The sequence below is a fragment of the Pteropus alecto genome, unplaced genomic scaffold, assembly GCF_000325575.1.
Source record: "Pteropus alecto unplaced genomic scaffold, ASM32557v1 scaffold182, whole genome shotgun sequence".
In the NCBI taxonomy this organism is placed as follows: Eukaryota; Metazoa; Chordata; class Mammalia; order Chiroptera; family Pteropodidae; genus Pteropus; species Pteropus alecto.
Genome location: NW_006433946.1, coordinates 1,303,540 through 1,327,592, shown reverse-complemented (window position 1 = coordinate 1,327,592; position 24,053 = coordinate 1,303,540). Strand labels below are relative to the sequence as shown.

The window sequence follows — 24,053 nt, the reverse complement described above, 5'->3', positions numbered from 1 at the left end:
AAAACATGTTTTTTTTTATATATGCTGGGCAACAGAGGCAGCATATCAAACAAGAATAAAGATTCTAGATTCGGCGGGGGGAAAAAAAGAACAGTAAAAACTAATACTGACAGCCTGTTATAAGTCAGGCCTTTTCTTAAGCAATTTATAGAGATTTACTTCTCAAAATAACCTTGGGAATTTGGGAACCTAATATTCCCATTTTATACATGAAGAAACTGAGTCACAGAAGAATCAATCATTGTACCCAATATAATGCTGCTAAATGCTAGAATGTGAACTTAGGCAGCATGTTAAGTTTGGACCAGTTAGTTAGGACTGCCATAACAAAGAACCACAGACTGAGTGGCTTGAACAGAAATTAATTTTTTAACAATTCTGGAGGCTGGGAGTTTGTGATCAAGGTGTCGGCAGAGTTGATTTCTTCTGAAACCTTTCTCATGGGCTTGTAGATAACTATCTTTTTCTATGTCTCTTCCATTGTCTTCCGTGTGTGTGTGTGTGTGTGTGTGCGTGTCTGTCCTAATTTCTTCATTTTTTAAGGACATCAGTCATTTTGGATTAGGGCCACCCTAATTGACCTCATTTTAATTTAATTACCTTTTTAAAGACCTAATACAGATATAGTCATATTCTAGGGTACTGGGAGTTAGGATTTCAACATATAAATTCTGAAGGGTCATAATTCAGCCTATAACAGGCAGACTGATGAGTCCACACCCTTATACACTATGTAGCTCCAATTATTTAATTAATCAATTTCAATATCAAATGTATACTTGCTTGCATGTTATTTGCCATTCTTAAACTATGTAAACTATTTGCAAATATTTGCATAATTGCACTACCAATAATATGATGATGAAATTGGTCACTTTTTGAAGATCTTCACATTTAGCAGGAATTTATCCTATTTTTCAAAAGAGAAATTAAGTTTAAATAAATTATACAGGTCAATAAGTAAAGGAGACAAGAGTCTAAGACCTTTCAGACTATAGCACCCAAATTTAATCATTGGGCTTCATTTCCCTCACCAGCTTGATTCTCTGTGGAGAAAAACACTCATCATAAGTACAATGTAAATAAAAATTACAATGCTTTAATTCATGTGTAGCCTTGGTGGTATGAAAGCTCTGACAACTAATCATTTCTTTTTTATTTAAATGCTATCTATAGTAAATCAATGTATAATTCAAAGGTCTCCAAATATTCTTACTATGTAGTACGTATAATTTCAGTTAAAATTTAGTTCTCCAAATCACTGGAGCTTAATGAGTATATCTCTTGGGGAAAAAAATAAGTTCAATACTATATTTTAAATAGTTATAGAAAAGTGTTAAATCGTCGATTTGGAATTCAGATTTAAAATGTAACCCTACTTGCATAAACACATGGAAAAATTTTATATATTTTTAAATTAGAGATGATGAAATTTTTTACAGTATAGATTATTTTTGAAATATAGACACATGAAATTGAGATTTGTATGTGATTATGTAAATAGATCTACAAAACTCCCAACTTAATTTGTGTAATGTAATTCTAGTGTAACAAATCTATGATACAGGGATGTAACTGAGATAAGATTAAGAGATGAAGGACCATTTGGGAATGTAGACCTGAAGGAGGACTAGTAAGAACTTTCTGGCCAGCTAAGAAAGATATAGAGGACAAAGAAACAGATAATTACTTTAAGAGAGGGGAGTTAAGTAGTCCTCTTTTCAGTGGAGCTAAGGTGATCACCTCTAGGAAGTCAGGAGTTAAGAGCTGGCTAAGTGGCTGGTGATGAATGAATGGCCTTAGAACGTGGGATTGTAATAGCACTAGCATCTGAGAGACTGGCTGGAAGTGGCTGAGAGTTAGCAGTTTTGCGGGGAAGAATTGGATCTGATTCTCTGCCCATATAGTATAATTTCATGCTGTGTGAAATGAGCGTGGATTCAACCCTCCCACAGTCAGGTACATGACATTTCACATTACTCTATTTTTCCAAATCTAATTAGAACAGACTTTGAGTCCCTGCTTGCTAGGGTAGTATAATCATTGGAGTTCTAGGGAAAGTGGAAAACTGAAAGCAACATTCCAAAGCCAAATTCACCATCACATTTGGAGGTTTCACATGTGAATGAGATATATAGTCAGTCACTTTCTTTCTCTATATGCAGCAAGAATAGGTAATGTTTGCTATATGCTTACTATTTTTTTCTGGTAAATATCTTAATATTATGTTATTGTTAAGAATGTTCTCTGCTTTAGAAATTCTTAGACTTGCTGTAAGGGGCAGAGACAGAAATTAATTGCCTAGGGAAACTTAATGGAAAATCTTAGTGGTAGAAAGGTTACAATTTGCTATAACATTAGTCACTGTCAGAGAGCACATAAATTCTACAGTCATTACCAACATAAGGAGCTTTCCTTCCCCATGTACCCCCATAGTTCTTCACTCCTTACTCTATTCTATGATACTACAGATTTATTTAATTTCAGGTCTGCAGATCATAAATAATCACTATTATATTTCTGGATGTCTTGACTGATGGAATATATTAGTATTATTTGTGGATGATATCTAATTGACTATGAGTACATTAGACTAAAACACTGAAGTAGAAGCTAAGAATTCAGAACTAGTTTGACTTACCAAAGAAGGTTTTAACACTACAGAGGCATATTTTCAAGTGATACTTGTATTAAAGTAAAATAACCAATGAACATAGATTCGATGTGTAATTTGAGTAGGAGAAAATCTAGGAAACGGAGGTTTACATATTTAGTCAAGAATGAATGTATAAGTGCTTTTAATGTGCGTAAAATTCTTCCTAAACATGGAAGTAAATTTTCAGGAATCACGAGTTACTGCAATCACATAAATCTTAAGGTAGACAAAGGAATATTTAAGGAACTATCTACTACTCTCACTAAGGACCAAATTATGGAAAATCAACTAGAATAAAAGAATAATGAGATTGTGTCGAATACAAGGAAATTAGCAGTTATTATGAATTGTGAAATGAAATAGAAATTTAAAAATAATAGACTTTTTTTTTTTTCTGGAATGATCTGGAGGTAAATGGAAAATCCAGTGAAGCAATGCAATCTTTTAAATTTTGAATGGCATCCATTGAAAATCCTGGGAAGTTTATAACTGCAGATTTTACATTTTGTCCTTAAAATATTATATGGGAGAAAAGGTTATAAATGTTTGTTCTTTAATACAAACCATGTCTTTTTTTCTAGGTTTATTATTAATATGGTATGAGAAGTCAGATTTCTTTTATTTTTTCATTTCTTTTGATTTTCTTCATCAAATACCATGAGCAGAACAAATTGTCCCTTGTTAGAAAATTTTCTAAGAATTTTAAAGCTTTAATGATGTTCACCTGTGTTCACTCCTTGACCAAAGCAACTACAGAAGCTGTACATTGACAATGCAAATGAATCAGTTTTAGTCAGCAGAAGCTTACTAAAGGAGAGAGGCACCTTTAGGTGGGTACTCACTCTTTGGCTAACAAAATAGGCAGTTTCCTGGACTAAGACTTACTGAACCAGAGTCATGGTTCTCTCCTTTCTGGGGCATTCTGATGATTTCTACTTACCACTGTGGTCCTTGAGTGCAAGTCATGATGTGTTGTTGTTCAATGATTTTATTAGCAGAAAGTTTATGAAATCATTTTCCATGAAAAACAATATCTCAAAAGGCCTTAAGCAGAGCTTTTTAGTTTTCAATTCCTCTGCATTCAACAGCCATTATTGAACATCTGTTCAGTGCCAGAGTCTGTACTAAGAGCTATAACGTACACAGAAAACATTTAAGAAACGAATTCCTTAATTTAGGAATAAATTGCAACTTGAAGAGGCAAGATAAAAACATTCCAAAGTCACATAATAAAAAAATTAAAAACAACAGTTCTTATGTAATATGTTATAATTATTTTGGATTTCAAATCAGATTCTCCACAGACAGTTCATCTTGGCTATTACCAAATATAATATTTGTAATAGCTAGTATCTGTTGAACACTTATTGTTTGTTAGGCCCTTTTGTTATATCTTCTAATCTTACAAAACCTTTATAATAGAAATACTGCTATTTTAAAAATACAGCTTTTTTAAAAAAGCTGAAGAAACTGAGGCTTAATGAGAATAAACAATTTGACTAAGATCACAAAGCTAGTAAGTAGGAAGGCTAGGTTTTGTGTCCAGATATACCTGGCAGTTGAGCCTGCATTTCTTACAATAATGCTTTCCTTAGATAAGGCTGTGTGTTTAAATTTTTTTTTTTTATTTTCATAACAAGATCTGAGATAGTGAAAACTGCTGTGCTACTAAGATTCTTTCTGATGCCTGAAAAGAGAGGAACAATGGATAACTGACATGATTGTAAAAGTTAATTAACACTTTTAGATATCTCTTGACTTTTACCAGAATTGCTTAGTGATCTGCCAATATTAACTTATAACCATGCTAGTGACTCTCAGCATTAAGCTGTAAGTAATCCTGCCATTATTAAACTGTTTCTTGTGATTTTATTTGCAGTCTACACATTGTAGCTCATGTTATCTGTAGTGAAGTTTCCTATTGATATATTTCAAGACATTTGTTCACAGGTTTTAAGAGTACCTGAAAGAATGTGACTGTGAATACTAAAACCCAGAAAATTTAGGAGATTGAAGTCGAGGTAGTTTGCTGTTTATAAATATAAGAATTTTATATTTATCTCTTATAATTCTTTAAAAATTCTTTGGTTTCATGAGCACCTCTAGACAAGAAAGGTTAGAGCAACAAATCTTGGTTTGAGAGATTTGCTATCATCTTATTCCCTGCCCCCCTATCATTTATATCCTTTGTCTGGGTAGGAGAAAGGGAATATAGGAAAAGGTGAATAGGATCTTTATCGTTATCATCATCAAATAATTCACTACAGGTGAATTATATATCACCCACTTATGGTAGCTTTGTTCAAAGTAAGTTGAACATATGCATCCTCAGCATTAATATATAATGATGTCCAGAGTTCACACAACAAAAACATTTTTTTTTGTTTAAGTCAGATACGCTATTTGCAAGACCAGAGAATAACAAGAACAATGGATAAAAAAGGAGGCTTATTTTAGACACCAGAATCTCAGTTATAACAGACAATCCCTCTAGGACCTGAATCTCAGAGAGGGAGTAGCTGTTGCTTTAACCTGACCTTTTATGAAGACAACAAAAGTGTTTCTAAGAATAATTTAATGATATTCTAGAACAGTGGTCCCCAACCTTTTTGGCTTCAGGGACCAGCGCTCCTATGAGAATCTAATGCCTGATGATCTGAGGTGGAGCTGAGGCCCTGATGCTAGTGCTGGTGAGTGCCTGCAAATGCAGATGAAGCTTTGCTGGCTAGACCACCACTCACCTTCTGCTGTACAGCCATTAGAAACAGGCCACCCTATTACCTTCCTAGGCCATGGGGTGTTGCAGACCCCTGCTCTAGAATGAGAAGTACATAAATTTTACAATGCAATTAATTTAAATGTAAATACATTAAATAACATGTGAATGCAAAGATGTTCTTAGTTATGGTTTACTTTATTTTGTAACTAAAGGCACTTGGAGTTTCCTCTTCTATGTTCATTTGATCTTTCTCTATGTGTTCAGCATTGTTCTTAGCCCATACCTATAATACTTCTTATACTAGAGCCCTTATTATTAGCCTCTGCCAATGTGTGGTCCAGAAGCCATATCAACTGGCTTAACATCTTTATCAAATCATAGCTAGAAAGAGTCCATCCCTCTAACAAATACTGCAGAATTGATACTGGCATTGATTTTTTTGCTTATAAGCCACTTCTTTTACCTGAGTGTGCTTTACCTGTATTTTCTCCAATAAATTCATTGCTGTATTCCTTTATCTTAGTATAGGCCATTGGATTTGTATAGCTTTTGATAATAATCATGTTTTAAGTTGAATTGGAACTAATAATGGTGAGCCCATTAGAAAGAATGATGGATATGTGACATATTTTAGAGAAAGGATTGCTAATACATCCTCCATCCCCAACATATCTTAATGCTATCTAGAGCTAATCTAGAGCACTTGATAATTATTGTATATGTTAAAGGATAAATTATTTCTATAATGAATGATAGAATTTTACTCTTTAAACCAAATGTCATTAGAAAGTGTTTATGATGTCTCTTTTAAGAACTCAAAGGGTTAACAGTTCAACCATTGTTCCAAGGGGAGCTTGTAGGGCTTTAAGGCTCGACTGTTCCAGGCAGGTACAGTTTCAAACTAACTGTTGTGTACAAACAATGCATGCCACTACTAACTTTTAACCACTCTTTTCTATTCCCCTATCACTCATCTCTTCAATTTCAAATGCTCAGTGTCTCAGAAATGCTCTTAGTGACTCAAAATTTCCAATCTGAAACCAGACATGAATAATTTCATATGTCCCTGACTCTTCATCTCCACCTTTGCCCCATCAGGATTCTACTTCTCTAGGAGTTTAGGGGCAGCTTCTTCATCCTTAAGAACTGTGGAACCTGGAGCATGAGTATAAATGGAGGTCTACATATCTTATATCTTATCATTTATTATAATAAAACAGATATTATTAAATATGTTTTATCCTCCAACATTGACAGATATGCCTTTATTAAACAACCTGGAAGACCAGGTAAAATATTAGAATTTTTGGACTTCTCAGGATTATTGTGACACGGAGAGAGGGGAACTCCAGCATTTAGCCCCTCCTCTGTCCTACGTTGTGAGAGACCTTGAACACAAATGAATGGACACTTTAGCCCACACATCCAAGATCTATATACTCTCCCTTCAAGCAAGCACCTGGACCTCTCATCCTTCCTAGGTGCATGGACATTGGTTGCAGTCTTTTGTCTGGCAGAAAGATGCTGGTATCACAGGCCCTGAATGAGGACTAGAGGCTATTTGAAAATGGAATTCTGGAATCACAGGGTTTTGGAGCATGGTCAAGAAAAGAAAAGTGCAGGCTCCAGATGGGCAATTACTAGCCCTGCAGACTTTGCTTAGTGGTGAAAGTGTGTTCAAGGAGGAGCCATAGTTCTCAAAAAATATTTATTGGCTTCTTACTGTGTACCTGTACTGTTCCAGTCAAGAGGACACATGAATGAACAAATCAAAGTACTTGCCCTTATAGAGCTTATATGCTGGAAAAGGGGGAGATAGACTGTAAATACTAAATGCAATATATACATAAACTATATATTATACTAGAAGGTAAGAAATAGTGAAGAAACAATAAGAATTACAGAAGAGAAAGGTGGGAGGGTTATACTATTAAATAGATCAGTCAGGGTTGGCCTCAACTGAGAAGTTGAGATGTGTGCAAAACCTTGAAGAGAGTGAGGATATTGGCCAAGAAGATAACAAGAGGGAGAGAAACACAAACCTTTAGGAGTATAGTGAGCACCTTGAGATAAGACCACACTTGGCATGTTAGAAGAACAACAGAGACGAGCAAAACTGAAATAGAATGAGCAAGGTGGAGAGTTAAAAAAGAAAAGAGAAAAAGCAAACAAATAAACAAAAATTAAAAAACTGACTAGATCACATAGTGCAGCATTATCCATTAGAAACATAATGATAGTCATAAAAATGTAATTTAAATTTTTGTAGCCATAATAAAAAGATAAAAAGAAACAGTAAAATTAACTTTATTAATCAATTTTGTACAACTCAATTTATCTAAAATGTTATTATTTCAACATGTAGTCTTTAAAATCGAGTGTATTTTATACTTATAATACATCTCTTAATTTATACTAGCTACAGTTCAAGCGCTTGATAGCTACCTATAGCTAGTGCTTATTGCACTGGACAGAACAGTTAGAGGTTTGAACGCATTATTGGGAAAACTTTGTTACTCTGGGCGACTTGGGAGATATTTCAGGGTTTTAAGAATGTTAAGTGTCATGATTTGATCTACATTTTAAAGAAGAGGAGTAGCCTTAACTGAGACTACATTATAAGGGATGGAGAGTAGAAACAGGGAGATTTATTGCAGTAATCTTTATGAGGGATGATGGTGGCTGAGATGATAGCAGTGGCTGACAGAAGTAGTTGAATTCCTGATCATTTTAGATATAGGGCAAATAGGATGGTTTTCTTTTGATATGCGAGAGGATAGTCAAAAATAGCCTCAGGACTTTGGCCTAACAGGAAGGATGAATCAACCTCAACTATGATGAGAAGGGATACCTGAAAGATGGTGGAAGGAAGATAGCTGGTCAATTTAGGATAGGTGTGTCTGAGAAGTCTAATAGGCATTCAAGTGAAGATACAGAGTAGGGAGTTGGACATGAGTCTGGAATTCAGGGAACAGTTTGGAGGTAAAAGTTTGGAGATCATCAGTCTTGAAATTGGACAAGATCAGCAAGGGAATAAGAGTAGATAGAGATGAGAATACCAAAAATGATGCACTGGGACATCTGAAATTAAGAGGTCTAAAATAACATGAAATTGATGTTAAAATAATATAAAATATTTTAGTACTTTTGCATTATATTTATTTTTTAATGTAATACATGTTATTAACTGTCATGATTTTGTTCATTTTAATAAAAAACTGTAACTTAAGATGAAACCTAAAGACTTTTTGTGAGTTTTTTTGTTTTAAAATGTCTCACAGACTTTCAAGTAATTAACTCATAGACAACTACATTTAAATAATAGTAAAAATAAAAATTACCGTCATAATCAAATTAGAGGTAATTATAATTAGTCTTTATTGCATATTGCTTATATATGTGTTCCCTCAGAAACTTATAATCAACTGTTCTTTGATAACTATAGCATTAAACACCAATTTAGCAGTTTGAAATCTATGGAAACTGTGAAACCCCACAGTTTGCAAACTAATACAGCTTTGTCTTATCTGTAATGAACTTAACAATTTGTGTTTTTATATAAAGTTTGATTGGTGGTTATGTGTTCTTACTTATTTTAGTATCTCAACAAATGAGATCTTTATGCCTTTAATTATACTAAAATTTCAGGTATGAAGAATGCGTCATAAAACAAAATTCATTATTTTACTATAGACATATATGCATGACTTTAAAAATAAATACAACTCATACTTCAAATGAAATTCTTTTTGTGATCTTGTATTATCAAGGCAATTATTTGCAATATGATGTGGAAGGGATGTATTATTAAAACTGAAAATTATAATTAAGTAAATAATTTTACTCTAAATGACTACATACATATAATGACAAGTAGTCTTTAATATTTTAACGCAAGCAATTACTTGTGTCTTTTCAGTCTATTCGAGAAGTCACAGGATACGTCTTAGTGGCTCTTAATCAGTTTCGTTACCTGCCCCTGGAGAATTTGCGCATTATTCGTGGGACAAAACTTTATGAGGATCGATATGCCTTGGCAATATTTTTAAACTACAGAAAAGATGGCAACTTCGGACTTCAAGAACTTGGATTGAAGAACTTGACAGGTAAGAAAAATATATGAAATAGCAATATAGTTTCATTATCGGTATAACATAATAGACACGTGTGCATGTGTGTGTGTGTGTGTTTGGTTACTGTAGTATGTGATATATGGAGGAACACTATAATGCATTTAAACATCTATTTATTCATTTTATGAGAATTTATTCTCTATGATTCCCTTGCTCTATTTACAGGTATTTTAAGTGCAGTCTAAGGGTTACCATAATACTGTATCTCAACTGAACAGAAGTACTGTTTAGGAAATGCTCAGTGACTGAAAACTGAGATATGAAACAGGTTTAAGAATGCTGTGTTTGGTGGTCTCAGGTGAACGGTGAACCATATCATCAAATCTCTGCATAAAACAACTTTCGCTCTTATTAAAAATCAGTAAATACACAAGCGGTTATATCAAGTGTTTTGCACAATCCCTTGGTTTTAGAAAACATCTAATTTATTAATTCAGTTTTGATTTCTCTTATTGACTAACTCACTGAAGACCATTTGTAGTTCTTTCTCAGAATGCTTTAATATCATCAGTCATTTTTTTTCCACCCTAAGATTGGAGATAGGTCATTGCTAACAACCCAAAATTTTCATCTTGCTACAAAAAAAAAACACTTTATAGGAGTTTGTTCTGCAAACTGGTTCTTGCAATCCCATTGATATCTTATCAGTTCTGTAGTTCATAGTTCACATAGTCTGTAGTAGAAGAGGTTTTTTTATGACCTTTTTAATCATGAATTTTGCCATGTGTGCCTATAATCAAAATGTGCTTATTAGTAATTAATTATCATCCTGCAGTGGGATAAAGGAATTTAAATTATTAATTTAACCTAAATTAATATAATCTATATATTTTGCATCAATATATGTAGTGCTTTTAAGTGTGTTTTGAGTCCACTCACTTGAAATGTTTTTTAATATTGCAAAATGAAAGATTTTAGAGGTATCACTGTAAAATATTAAGTAACAAATAAGATGATTATTATCAGGATATTAAAATTATTTGTTCCTTTCATTTACAGTGGATGCAAAATTATAATTTTAAGTTAGAGATAGCTTCATAGTTAGCCAGACATGTGAGCCAAAACTGTGATATTTTGGATGAAGAAAAGAATACTGATTATGTTATTTATTTCGAGCATGATTGCTATTGAATTGATAATATAATGGTAAATACAAATTGTTCAGAATTTATAGATTCCTTGATCGACATTTTTACTTTTTTCTTTCAAAGATAGTAATCTTACTAAAGAGCAGTGTTTTTGACTAAATTGCTGCTTCCATGGAAATAATGATAAGAGGAAGAACTTGGAAATGACACAGATAAAGAAAAATTGGATGATTGAAATTAAGACTCTAAAAATAATATGCTCCAATTAAAACTTGCATAGGAAGCATTACATTTCTTCATGATTTTTCTCTCATATCAAAGAAGAAATTAATAAATTCCTTTTCAAAAATTTTGTACTTGAATTATATTATTATTTCATAATATGTGCTATTTGAAGAATCTTGCAAAATGAAAAATTAGTCTTTAAAGAGTTTTTATTTCCACATTTAACATCGTACTACTAAAATATTAAGTTATTTAATAAAAATTATGCCATATTTAAACATACTTTGTCTACTGACTGAGCTTATGCTATTTATTATGATTGTGAAAGTTGTTTAATTTGTGTCATACCAAAATATGACACTATTATTTAAAAAAAGTATTCCCTATTCTTCCAGAAAGCCTTATAATATTTTCTTGTGCAGTAATAGAAATGGGTAATTAATAAATGGCTAAAAGAATGAGTCAATTGTTTAGAAAAAAATATGTATATGTTTAAGAGTTATTATTAATTTCCTTCTTTAATATGAGCTAAAGAAAAGTATGATAAAATTAACAGTGGAAAATTTAAACAATTTGGAAATTTTCCAGATATTTTAATATATTTATTAGTTGGTTGACAATTACAAGCCAACATTATTCTGAGACAGTTTAGAATCATCAATTTTACTTTAGGTAATAGGCTCAATTTTCAAAATCAGAAGTTACACAGTAAGCATTATTATGTTTCTGTGTATGAATATATGAGGAAGGGCAAGAGACACCTAACTGTTCATATAAAGAGGAATTGGGGATACAATTTGCTCTATAGTAATATCTTAAAGAGCTAAGTGTTCTAGGTAACCTGTTTAAGGTAATGGGCAAACATTGCAATTCACTTCAGATAAGATTTTGTGTGTGTGTGTTTAGGAAAGATATTTGTTTTATGTTATTTGCTTGTGTGCTATACAAAGCAAGCTGATAAGATTTTAAAAAATAATAATGTATGTTGATATAGGATTATAGAGCTTGCCCTAATTTTAGATTTACTTTGTGTAATATGAGGAAAAGTAGAAAACCTGCTGAATAGTCAAATATCTCACTGATTATTGCCTTAGTGAATTAAATTTTTAATTTAGTTCTTAAAGAACCAGCATGATCAGCAACACTTGAGTACTTGTTAGAACTGCAAATTATTGGGCCTCACTTAAGACGTAATGGATGAGAAATTGGGGTTGGAAACCATCAACATGTGTTTTAAGGATCCATCCAATGATTCTGATGACTACTAATGTTTGAGAAACACTGTTCTAATTAATAACAGATATGTTACCAAAAATAGTAGCCCAATATATAGTTAACTTCTTCACATTTACTTCACCCAAATAATCTCATTGACTTACCATCCTCTGGAGAGAAGGGAAGGAATGGGACAGAGAACAAATATAAGTTTTGATTGAATGACAGGAAATGCACTCTCAGTGTGAGAATGTTAAGAACAAAACTGGGAGCCTGGATGAAAATATGTGGATATAAAAGCACCTAGAGATGAGGAAGATGCTGGAAAAAAACTTTCTTCTGTATCATCATTTTGCCTAATACAAACTTTGCAGAATGATAAACCATTAAAAAGACAATAGTCATTTATGGTGAATTTACTTTTTAAGTAAAATTTTATTTTTAAGTGCACTTAATGAGATAAAAAAGTTCTAGTTGTGGGGACATGAATTATGTTATAAGAAAGAATTTGTTTTCTCCTTAAATCTTTTTGACTGTGTTCACCTGAGAATAGTTTGCCTTTATAACAGTACATTTGCCTCCTGAAAAGTGTATCTCTGTGTAAAAGATATGTTTGATTGACATAAGGACTGTCATACATAAGGGTTAATGGTTTGATGCCACTTACACACATATATATTAACTCTACCCTACACATTCTTATTAATTAGCCCTATGTTCACCAAAAGCTATTCCTTGGACTGCAGACATTACTACAGATTTTACTTACATACTTCCTCAATAATAATATAAAAAATATGTTAAGTTTACTGAATTCTGGTAGACTAAAAAAAATAAAATAAAATGCTTGGTCCAGGGAGATACATCTAAATGATGTAACATTTGAACAATGTAACATCTGAACATAATCTGAATGTCTCCTTTCAAATATGCATAGGCAATATATTAATTAAAATACATCCAAGTAAATACAGTACCTTTTAACGTTAATTTTTCCAACCCCCCTCAACATTATCCAGTAATGGTCAAATAAGTAACTTAATATTGAATGGACAGCCCATTTGTAATTGACTCGATGTATTTCAAAAGTATGCATGTGGAATCAGAAAATTCTGTATTCAAATGCCAGATTACCACTTACAGTCTAAGTATCAACCTTTTGTTCTTTAAAATTGAGGAGAAAATTCCATCCCAAGTGTTTTTATTGTCATTAAAAAATAAGATAGGGAATTTGTCAACTATAGCACTTTTCACATAGAGGATGCCTAAGGTACTTTAGTTTTCTTTCTCTGTACTTTAGCTTTCCTTTTATTTTTTGTCTTTAGCTTTCCTTTGTGTCAACACACAGACAAAACAATTGTACATATTTCTGTATATTCAGATAGGTGCCTGTTGCTTCATTGCAGCTTTGAAAAGTGACTTGTTTAGACAAAAAGATGCTCCAAATTTGAGTGTCTCTTCTAATACTACTTTGAAACTACTTCATGTATAAGATCTATTTCTCTGGCAATGAAAAGCCTGAGGCTTTTCTTTGTCTATTCTCTGTATGATTGCTGTCTTTGGTACTTCAGAGCACCGCTCTCCTGTCTTTCAGTGTCTCAAGCCAAGCACCTGTTGCCCCAGCCCTTCATTTCAAATCTCTATCATCATGTTTCATCCTTCATTGGCCCTGACATTTGTCTTGACCTAAACAAGAAACATATTCATTCTGAGTTCATTTTCTGACATAAGAGTTGCTAAGCATTCCTCAACTGCTCTGTGAAAGGTCTCAGTAATGTTTGAGTGGGTTCAACCAGCTTAGTTCAGTGATTTATGTTAAATATAATGTTTGACAAAGATACTACTACTATTTACATTAGAAGAGCTACTCAACATATTGTGATATGTGTAGAAAAAAAAAATGATTCCAAGAACTCTTAGGTTGCAAATAAATTACTTGAAAATGATTTGATCAAAACTAACCTCTGGTGAAAATCCTGTGACTCAGATGAAATTAGTGAAGAGTGGAACATTCTTACAAAGGCATCAACTTTAAGATCAGGTTCACAATTTCTAAAAATAATAGTCTGATCAATGTTTTTAAAGAAGATTGTTTATCATACCAGACAATGTATATTAACTAAAATAATAAAAACCATAAAAATGTGTTTATGTGTAGGTAAAACAGAAACATATATTTGAAAGGAAATGTTATAAATACAGGATCAGATAGAGTAGCCATTTTAACAAATTCTAGGATGTGTTCTCAATTTTAGAGAACTGATGAATGAATTTATGAAACTGAATGAAGGTAAAATGGTAATTTTTCCTTCTATTGTACCAATGACCAGAGAGGAGACTGTTACTGGAGAAATAAGACATGGAATGGTGGAATTTCCAGGGAATAGAACTATTCCTTCTCTAGTTAACATATTTTCAGTCAGGAGTGTTAAAATAATCTGGTCAGGCCATAACAAGCAGCCCCCTTGATTTACGTCCTATTTGGGGATCCTGAAGAGGTCCCACTTTCTGAACTACATTTTTTTAATCCGTATAATTAGCATTCTTAGTAAGAAATTGATGGAAGTCTAGCATTATGGGATTTTTTAAGGAAAATTCTATTAACTAATTTTATAACCACTGCCATTCCAAAATGGCTTTTCAAAAATCAAAGGTACTAAACTCTTAGCTATAACTCACAAATACTTATTAATAGTCTTAGTTTTACTGGTAAAAGTTCAGAGTTCTTTTGTAAAGTGATGTCAGTTCAAATATTTGTTAGCTTTGTTTTGTTCCACTTGTATATTCAAGACATTGTGCTGAGATACGAGCTAGTCCAAATTATCTCTACATACCTGTCTTCTCTCAGTAAATATTATATTTCTGACAAATATTTACCCACCAGCTGCAATGTGAAAGCATTGTTAAAGTGTATTCTTCATTATTATGATTTTATAGTCAAATGCCTCCATTTTAATCTGTTTTACCTTTTAAAGCACCACTGTCCAATAGAACTTTCTGCAATGATGGAAACACTCAGTTTGTACTGCACAATTGAGTAGCCAGGCCAAATGCAGCTACTGAGAACTTGAAATCTGGCTAGTGCAATGAAGGAAATTAAGTTTTAATTTTATCTAATTTTAATTCACTTACATTTAAATAGCCACTTGTATTAGTGGTTATCATGTTAGATAGTGCAGCACTAAATGGACAGCGTATCTTACTGAACGCAGTGCAGTAGGTAAGAATATTTACAAGCAGACCAGCATGGAAAATCAGAGCACAGGCTCTGGATCCAGACTCCTTTTGTTCAAATCCTGTTCTGAGACAAGTTATTCAACTTAACTCTCAGTTTCCTCATCTTCAGATGAGTCTAATAAGAATCCTCAGTTTGTAATATGTTTGTTAAAGTGGAATTATAAATTATATGTATAGCATTACATGTAGTTCCTGCAATAAGTATTATTATTATTTTAGAAGAACTATGCTTTTGGTAAAAATAATAGAAACAGTCTATTTTTATGATCATTAAAAGCATGTTAGACTTACATAATTAAATTGTAAAATATAAAATGTGTCATATATGATTTAAGATCTAACCACATTTTGCATTTTGAGTTTGTTTTGTTTCGAATGGCATGTATTGCTTCTTAATGAGCTTTAAGATGCTAGTTTTATGACGGGTTTTCTGTTTGTCAGAAATGTGACTTTTTAAAAATGAGATTTTTACTCTTACCTTCATTTTCCACAGTATAAATATCTAGTTAAAAGTAGTTCCCAAAGTCTATTTCTTAATGGCTTCATCGAAAGGGGTGAGAACTAGGACATTATAATTATTTTTATAACAGAGAAATAATATTGAAAAATTAGTTGAGAATTATTTTTGGCATAGTCAATGCCTGCATCTTTAGGGTTTCCCAGTCCACATTGAAAGTTTCTTTTTATACTATAAAGTTTATTTAATAACCAATAAAGCATAAAATAAATGATTCTATAAAATGTTTTCTCAGATATCAACCGAATTTTATTAAATCTAAGTCAACATCAATTGTAAGAAATATTTGTTGGTGGTTATTCTAGGCTGCACTAAAAAAAGAAATGAAAGCCTAACATAAATGTAAAAGATTGTATGAGGGATCGATATTTTAGAAATATTAAATATAAAAATATATGCATTTTAGAATTGATAAAATTTAGTAATATGTAAAGAGAATAGGGGTACAACAGCCTTTTATTTTCTTAGAATTATGGCAAAATAACTACTATTGTAATGGCGAAACTGTTTATTGTGGAAGTGTAAAAAAAAATTGCAATAGAAGAGGCTAATATCTCATAAATGACGAATGGAATTTTCCATTTATCTATATCTATCATGGATTAGATAAATGAGAATTTGCATGGCTCAACACCTCTTGATGTAATAAATGTTACCAACCAGGAAATTTGAATTATTGTTTTTTTTCTCTGAGATTAGTTGATTTATTGAGTCTACTAAAAAGCTGAAAATATAGTTCAAAGGTAAAAAAAAATTACTTATTCTAGTAATGTCCTTTAAATTTTGCCCTCTTAGTAATTCATGTCATCAAGAAAACAGCAAGAGAAAAGATCTTGTCACTTGTATCTTCTTTAGCAGTCTATTCCATTCTACCTGGAAATTCAATACAATGTTTTCTCTGTTACTCTCTCATAGTATTTTACCTTCCTTCATCCTTAATACTTTGACTCATTCTGTGCAATAGAGTTTATATCTTCTAGTTATAATCATATTGGAGGCTAAGTCAAATTGTTTTGGTTATTGAATCATAATAACCATAACAACTTCGAGCAGTATTTATAGGGAAAGGTGAAGAAAGATGGTGATCCATAAACTTTTTCTTCCTTCTAAGATCAATTTATTCAATTTTATTTTCTCTGTGATGCAAATTAGGGGTTTGATTTTATAGTATCAGTACCGTTGAAAAGGCTAATATCAAAAAGAATATATTTTTTTAATTTTCAATCTACTATGAAATAAAAGGATTTTAAACTTTAATTAGATGTTTTTAATGATATATTTAATGAGTGTAGTCTGGCATCTATTAACAAAATAAAGAATATAATTAATTTTAATGATTCCACCAATTCTCTAAACTTCTGCCTTAATATTTAGAAGTATGGTTCTATATTATGTAGAATTATACATCTGGTGATGTCCTATCCAAAATCCTATTATAAATTTTGCTAGTTTTAAAATTATTTCTATTACCAGAATTCTCTTAGTCTTTGTGCTTTTGTTTTTAGTAACTTTATCTGCCATTTTTAGCATAATAAATATAGAAATCAAAATATCTATATGGCATAATAAAGCCTGTATTATATGTACTATTATTATTAATAATACTGATAATTTATAAGCACTTGCTTTGTAGAGGTCATTGGTTTACAAACATTATCTCTTTTTACCCTTATAATAACCCCACTTAATAGGTTTCTGTGGTTATTTCTATTTTGAAGATAAAGAAACTGTAATTTTAAAATACTAAGTAACATGCCCCAGAGCACACAATAATTTATGAAATTCGTATTTGAAGCCAGGTGGTATAATTTCAGATTTTCATTTTATGAACATACTATACAGATTCTGAGAAAGAAGGAGGTCACATAACACTGAAATTTTATCATCTTCTGCTATGTGTGAATGAGTTGAGAATCTACGAAATTACTCATATAGTCCAGGTGTCATCTCTTCTATAAAGTTTTTCCTTTTTAATTTTTAATGAGGTTTAGTGTAGATACTTAAGAAGTTAAGTGATTCTAAAAGAGATGCAGATTGCATAAGTGGATTTAATATTTCTTATTATGATATTGAAAAGCATTTTATCAAGCTATTTAGGTTTATCCCTACAGGTATTAGGAACTAAAATAATATAATAACAAAATTAAGTGAAATGCCCTAATTGGGCATTGGCTTCGTGGTCTTTCCTTTATGAACACTAGAATGCAAAAGAACAGATAAATAACTCTTTGGGGTGCATTTTATTTTGTTTTGATTTAGTTCTAGAAGTTGTGTGTCTGTCAAGATAAGTTTTTTCTCTTCGTCTTAGTCTAGTGCTCTTTCTACTATGTTATTCCAAAAATATGATTTTATTTAAGGTACTAGAGAGACAGTACTAGGTACCAATTTAAAAGATTTTTTAAAAATGTATGCCAATCTATATGTGCTTAGGTATGCATTCTCATTCACTATTTGGAAGAAAATTGAGCAAAATTCTAGAGTTTATGCATGACCCAGTTGTAATCCAAATGTGTCAGTTGTCTACAAAATACTATTAAATTTGACATGAGCTTTATAATGTCATTCAGAGAATACTGTTTAGTATGTTTTGTAAGGAAATGATGGAAAAAATAATGAAGTAGTACTTAGCATACCTATAGATATATCCTTTATATAACATAGGTAGAAAAATGAAATGAACTATGGAAGCAATCCATGTCACTGCTACCACTTTTCACATAGTGAATGTGTGGCTAAATTTCAAACCTATGCGTTACATTGTCATTTTATACAGTTAGAAATTACATGTCATGATGATATATTTTTGCAATTAAAAGTGTATCATGCTTCAAATGTTGGACTGTGGTGCTCAGGGAAAGGGGTGAATCAAGAATTAGTTTCTTGGCTCAAGTGCCTCTTAAAAATTAAGAAAAATCTAACTGTCACTTGTATAAAATAAATACATCAAAGATCAAAATATAGGTTACCAACTCCTTTGTGATTTTATTGAATATCATCTGCATAATTTAAGTAGCTATCCAGTTATTTTATATATTTAATATGTTTTACAATGGGAAGTAATTTCTTATGTTACATTTGGTTTATTATTAAATATAAAATATTGAAAAATATTTAAAACTGAATAGTATTTCTTGAAACATTTCATGACAGTTTTGATGTCTGATTTATATTTAAATCAGGGAGAGATTTAGTGAAACTTTTCAGTTCATTTACATTTTAATCCATTAAAATATGACTTAGTAAGAGATATTCAATACCGGAGAAGACTTTGAAACATTTTCCTTTTGAATCACAAAAATCTTGGATTTTTAAAGAAGAAATAAATAGTAATATATAATCCTCAAATTAATAGAAATTAAAGCTTCAGAAATGATAGTTTCTAAATTTCGCATGAATAGATAAACATAAAGGAATGGGCCCTAAAATGGTTTCTCTCTGAAATGCATTTCTAATTATAATTGCAAATGACTGTTTAAGCAAACTAGTTTATAAGAAGAAAAAGTCCTTCAAAAATGCAATAAAATCAGTGAGATTCAAAGGACAAACATAGTTGAAAAACCATACATGTCTATAATGTTTGTATAAGTAAGAGCCAACTCTGATTGTTGCCATTTATAGTTCTCTGATTAGCACTTCAACCATAAAAAAACGTAAAACAATCACAGAGAATTAAGCAGCTTTTGTTGTATCAAAGACATACTCTATGATTTGGGCATAAAGTCAGGAATAGGGCAAAGAGATAAAAATAGAGCTCAGAAATAAAAAGACTGAAAGATTCTTATCGAGATATATAACTTTTGCCTGAGAATGTTGATTTATGATAACAATTCAAATCTAGTCTATGTATTCTATATGAAAAGACATGTTTCTGGATTATGAAAACAATATTTTCAACATGTTCTCTTCTAGTCCCAGCAGCATGAAATAGTAGAAAAAAATCCGCGTTTTGAAACCTGATAAATTTGAAATTTCATCCTAGCACTGCAACTTACAAAGGAACTATCAAAATAATTTGTGTTGTGCCTCAGTTTCCTCATCTGAAAATGAGAATTCAGCAACAATAAAAATGCATGCCAACTGCCTAGCATAATGATTAGCACAAAATAGATGTTATTTCCTTTCCTGTTTCTCTGTATAGTTCTTGATGGAGTAAATAGCATTTCAGAGTATAACTTTCTTAGTTAATCCTTGTTACTTCTCTTCTCTTCTTTCTCTTTTCACTTGATAGTACCTACCTGCTGCCTGTCTTTATGGAAAAGTTCTTAGGCAAAGTGTAAGTCACATTTTCTTAGTGCTTAACTTCCTTAGAACAAGTGAGGGCATGCCATTAACCTGTCCACATCCGCAGAGAATGATACTCAATTTTTCTTTTCTGAACACCTGGAAACTGAAGTTCAAACATTTAATAAAAGTGCAGCTCCATTTGGATAGGGACCTCTAATAAAGTTTAATTGTTGATTTATTTCCTAACACGGAGATGACAACGTGCTGTAATAATAGTATTTAGATATATTTACATTTAGCTATGTGTCATTAAATGTAGATCCATTATTCTTTTAATAAATTGTTTGACTTCTCTGCTAAAGCTGTGAAACTTCAGAGGAAAAGAAAACACCTTTGGATGACTTTTTGAGAGAAAACAGAAAAGAACATAAGCTAAGCAACAACCAATTTAGTCGGTTTTAAATTCTGAGTTTAAGCCAAGTTTTCTCAGTGGTGCCAAGCAAATCCTATTCGTAGTTTTTCACTTCTTAATTTCTTAGTCTTTCTCAAAGTATTCAAATGTCCCCACTGGGTAGATCTACCAATTCAGCTAAGAATCCGTTTCCCCAGAGATTACTTTTATAGTGTTCCTGAAGCTCATTAATCATTGCTTCCTTTTAAATCCCCATTACACGAGAAAGAATGGTATTTGAATGCCTAGATATTTCATACTTAGTTCTAAATAAGCAGAAACAATACAATGTATATTTTCAATCCCTTCCGACTTGCTGAATTTGCAGTAAGGCCTTTTTTATGACTTATTTTAGCTAAATATATTTTAAAAGATATTTTCTGGGACTTTTAGAAATCATGAAAGCACCTACTTATTGTTTGCTTGAGAACTTGAACTTCTAAAGAAAGGGCAGGCTAGTGCTGGTAGTGTTTTGGTAGCTCAATTGCTATAGCATGGTTGGGTCTCTGTGTCAGTGTGTGAAAACGAAGTGAACCATGTGCTGTCAAAACAGTGGAGAGGTGAGATACCTGCAGAGTCGGTTTGGTTTCCAGACTCAGCAACCACATGAAGCTTCCACTGTAAAAATTCCAAAAGGTTTTTTTTTTATATATTTCTATATACAAGACCAAAGTTTTTCTAATATAAACAAAAAATGAGCATGGCTTTTTGTTTTCATGGCATAAAAGCATCTTTAACAACTATTTCTATACCTTTGCTTCAATTTTTTTTTAAAAAATTCTGTGACTTAAGAGAATAGTTGTACATAAAAATTACATTTTATGTTAGATTACAGAATCAGCTTTCTGTAAAATAATTGTAGTAATAAATCCATACAGGTGAATAGGTCATATATATTTCAAAGTTTTAAAAAAATAAATACAGACACATACCTAGAATTAAGCAGAAGATAAAGTAGAAGACCAAAGAAAGACAGAAAAACAGGCTAATAGATAAATAATTGAAAAAGAGACTGTGTGTGTATTTATATTTCTCCACAGAAATATAACATACATTTATGTATATAGTTACACATTACAGAAATATATATGTACATATATTTTATCTCTTTATGGAAATATAATATACATATATATGTATATGTACACACACATACAGATGTGTGTATATATTAATGTATGTATGAAGTTTCTACGATTCACAACCATGTAAATTGTATGTCATTGACTAATATCTGAGGAACAACGTAATTAACTAGTTATAATTCTACTTTTCTAGTCACATGTAAAATAATGTGGCTTCCAAGAACTTATTTTCATATAAAATTAATTTTATAGAAAGCAGTATGGAACTCAGGAGACAGAATAGGAAATGAGTAATCCATATGTGTTTATATCTGTCAACATGGCACTGAAACCTTTTGAGTGTCAGGGGAAATGTGCCCACAGGCTGAAATGAATGTACAAAGGCATCACATGGGGAGAACATGCTGGAGGGGTTTTATTTGATGTTGTCAAACTGCTCTAGGGTCTGTCTTGCAAGAACCCTTTTGGTTTTCTTTTTCTTTTTTATGTTTTAAAACACATGGCTTTTTTTGAAACATTCTGCCAAGAGAAGAGTAAAAGAGTAAATTACAAATGAACTATGCAATCATATTTTCTCTCTCTCTCTCTCCCCCCCTTTTTTCTCCCTCCTCCTCCCCATTCCCTCTCTCCATCCTCACACACTCATTCCGAAGGTCAACATTCAATTTCTGTATGTACAGAGATAGCTGCGATCCTCAACAGTTAAGATTTGTCAAATTGCATACCTAGAATTCAAGATCACAAACTGTTTTAACTGAGGGCAGAATAAATTAAGATAGCACTGAAGTGAATATCTATTACATGCACCTAAATTTTCTTTTTGTTTCCTTATTAGTTTGTATATTTACTTATTTAAAACTATTAGGAGATTTACACTTTTCTCCCACTAAAGAGGACAATTAAAAGCGTTTTCTCCATTTACTCTTACTTAAGTGATTAAAGGTTAAAACCAAGCTTCTGGTCACCCTAAACTTTCACGCAGGGCATTGTTTGGGGACTGTAGATTAAGAGGCAGCATTCTGCTAAATGTCTTTTCAATGGTGCTGTATAAAACATTTCTATTTTAAAACTTGACTCAAAATGTGAAATTATCAAAGTGTTTCAAATAATTCCTTGTTTGCAAGACAAATATATGTTTGGTGCCATACTAACATAATTTTCTTATCACGAGTCCTTCATTTTTAACTCTTACATTAATAACTCTATAATCATGAGAAGCTTAATATAACTTTATAATACTGAGATTACAAAGGATGGATATATCATGAAGGCTTGATGGTAAGAGGCATGCTCTTTTTCCTCCCAGGAAGAAAGCATACTGCTAAACCTCTGTTTGCACACAAAAGATTTTTTCAGAAGAATTTGTGCTGCTCTGTGGTTTGGAATTCGGAGCTCTCTTATGGGAAGTAGCCCCCAGGCTGGCATTTGATAACACTGAACAAACAAGTACAGACCTCTAGTTTTCACATTGCTGGCTTCTCCACATGACAATGATAGTTCCCTGGAGTGGCTGGCAGAGGGGTTGGCTCCGCAGAGAACAAACCCACTCTTGATAAAAGGTTACAGTTATTATTCTCAGGGAAATTTTAAAAATTAAAATTCTACATCCAGGTGAAATTCAGAGCATGAAATTTGACAACACTTTTGAACTCGTACAAAGGCTTCAGTGAAATTTAGCAAATCAACAGTGCCATACCTCGGTCCTTAGTGAATGGTTCTTGCTGCTCTTGGGACTGTATGATATTCTAGGTGTGTGACCCATGTTAAATGGTGTTGTTTTTGAGCAGATCTGTTCCTGAATTTCAGAAGGAGAGAAAATACTTAAATTTCCCCTTATTCTCTGAGTGCCTTAGAATTATATGATAAAGAGGTATCATTGATCTAATTTTGTATGCATTATAAAAGAAGATTGAACTATTTTAGTGGAAAATATTACATAGTAAATACTAAAAATAGTAAATACTATTAGATAATATATATTTTCTGTGTAAATAATACAGATTGCATAATAAAATACTCTTGTATTTTTTTGCCAAATTATGTTTATTAAGTAGTATTTACACTCCTTGTAAGTATAATATTATAAAGACAGAAGGGACAAACTCCCTTAATTTAAAAATAAGTAAAATCGAGCAACGAACCAATAAAATGAGATCCAGAGAGGAAAATGATTTTTCGGAGGTCACAGAGCTAGCTAGAGTCATGAGTAGAAACCGATTGTTTTGAACTTTGAACTTTGTGTGTAACTGTTTTGTAGTTGGTGTTTCCCAGAATCTAAAGCTTATGTGGTTGTCATGCTTTTTTGCTTGAAGGCATTTTGTTGATGTGGAGCCTGATAATTGTCTCTGTTTATTTGAAAATCTCATTATTTACTTAACCAGTGCAGGAGATGAACCATTCTTATTATTTCAAATGCCAAAAGTAAAAACAAATGTCTCTTCCATTGCTTTGGTGGTGGAATTATAACTTTACATTCTAAAAAGTGTAGTACTTATTTCTTCTA

The 24,053-nt window shown here is 31.9% G+C and overlaps 1 protein-coding gene across 1 annotated transcript in view; it reads left to right on the top strand.

The window, feature by feature from the left end:
- The window catches only part of ERBB4 (erb-b2 receptor tyrosine kinase 4), a 988,299-nt gene that overhangs the window by 523,818 nt on the left and 440,428 nt on the right, over positions 1 to 24,053 (top strand). The window contains exon 3 of the mRNA XM_006908488.3: positions 9,295 to 9,481. Coding sequence (XP_006908550.1) covers positions 9,295 to 9,481 — 187 coding nt within the window. The remainder of the gene's footprint in view (positions 1 to 9,294; positions 9,482 to 24,053) is intronic.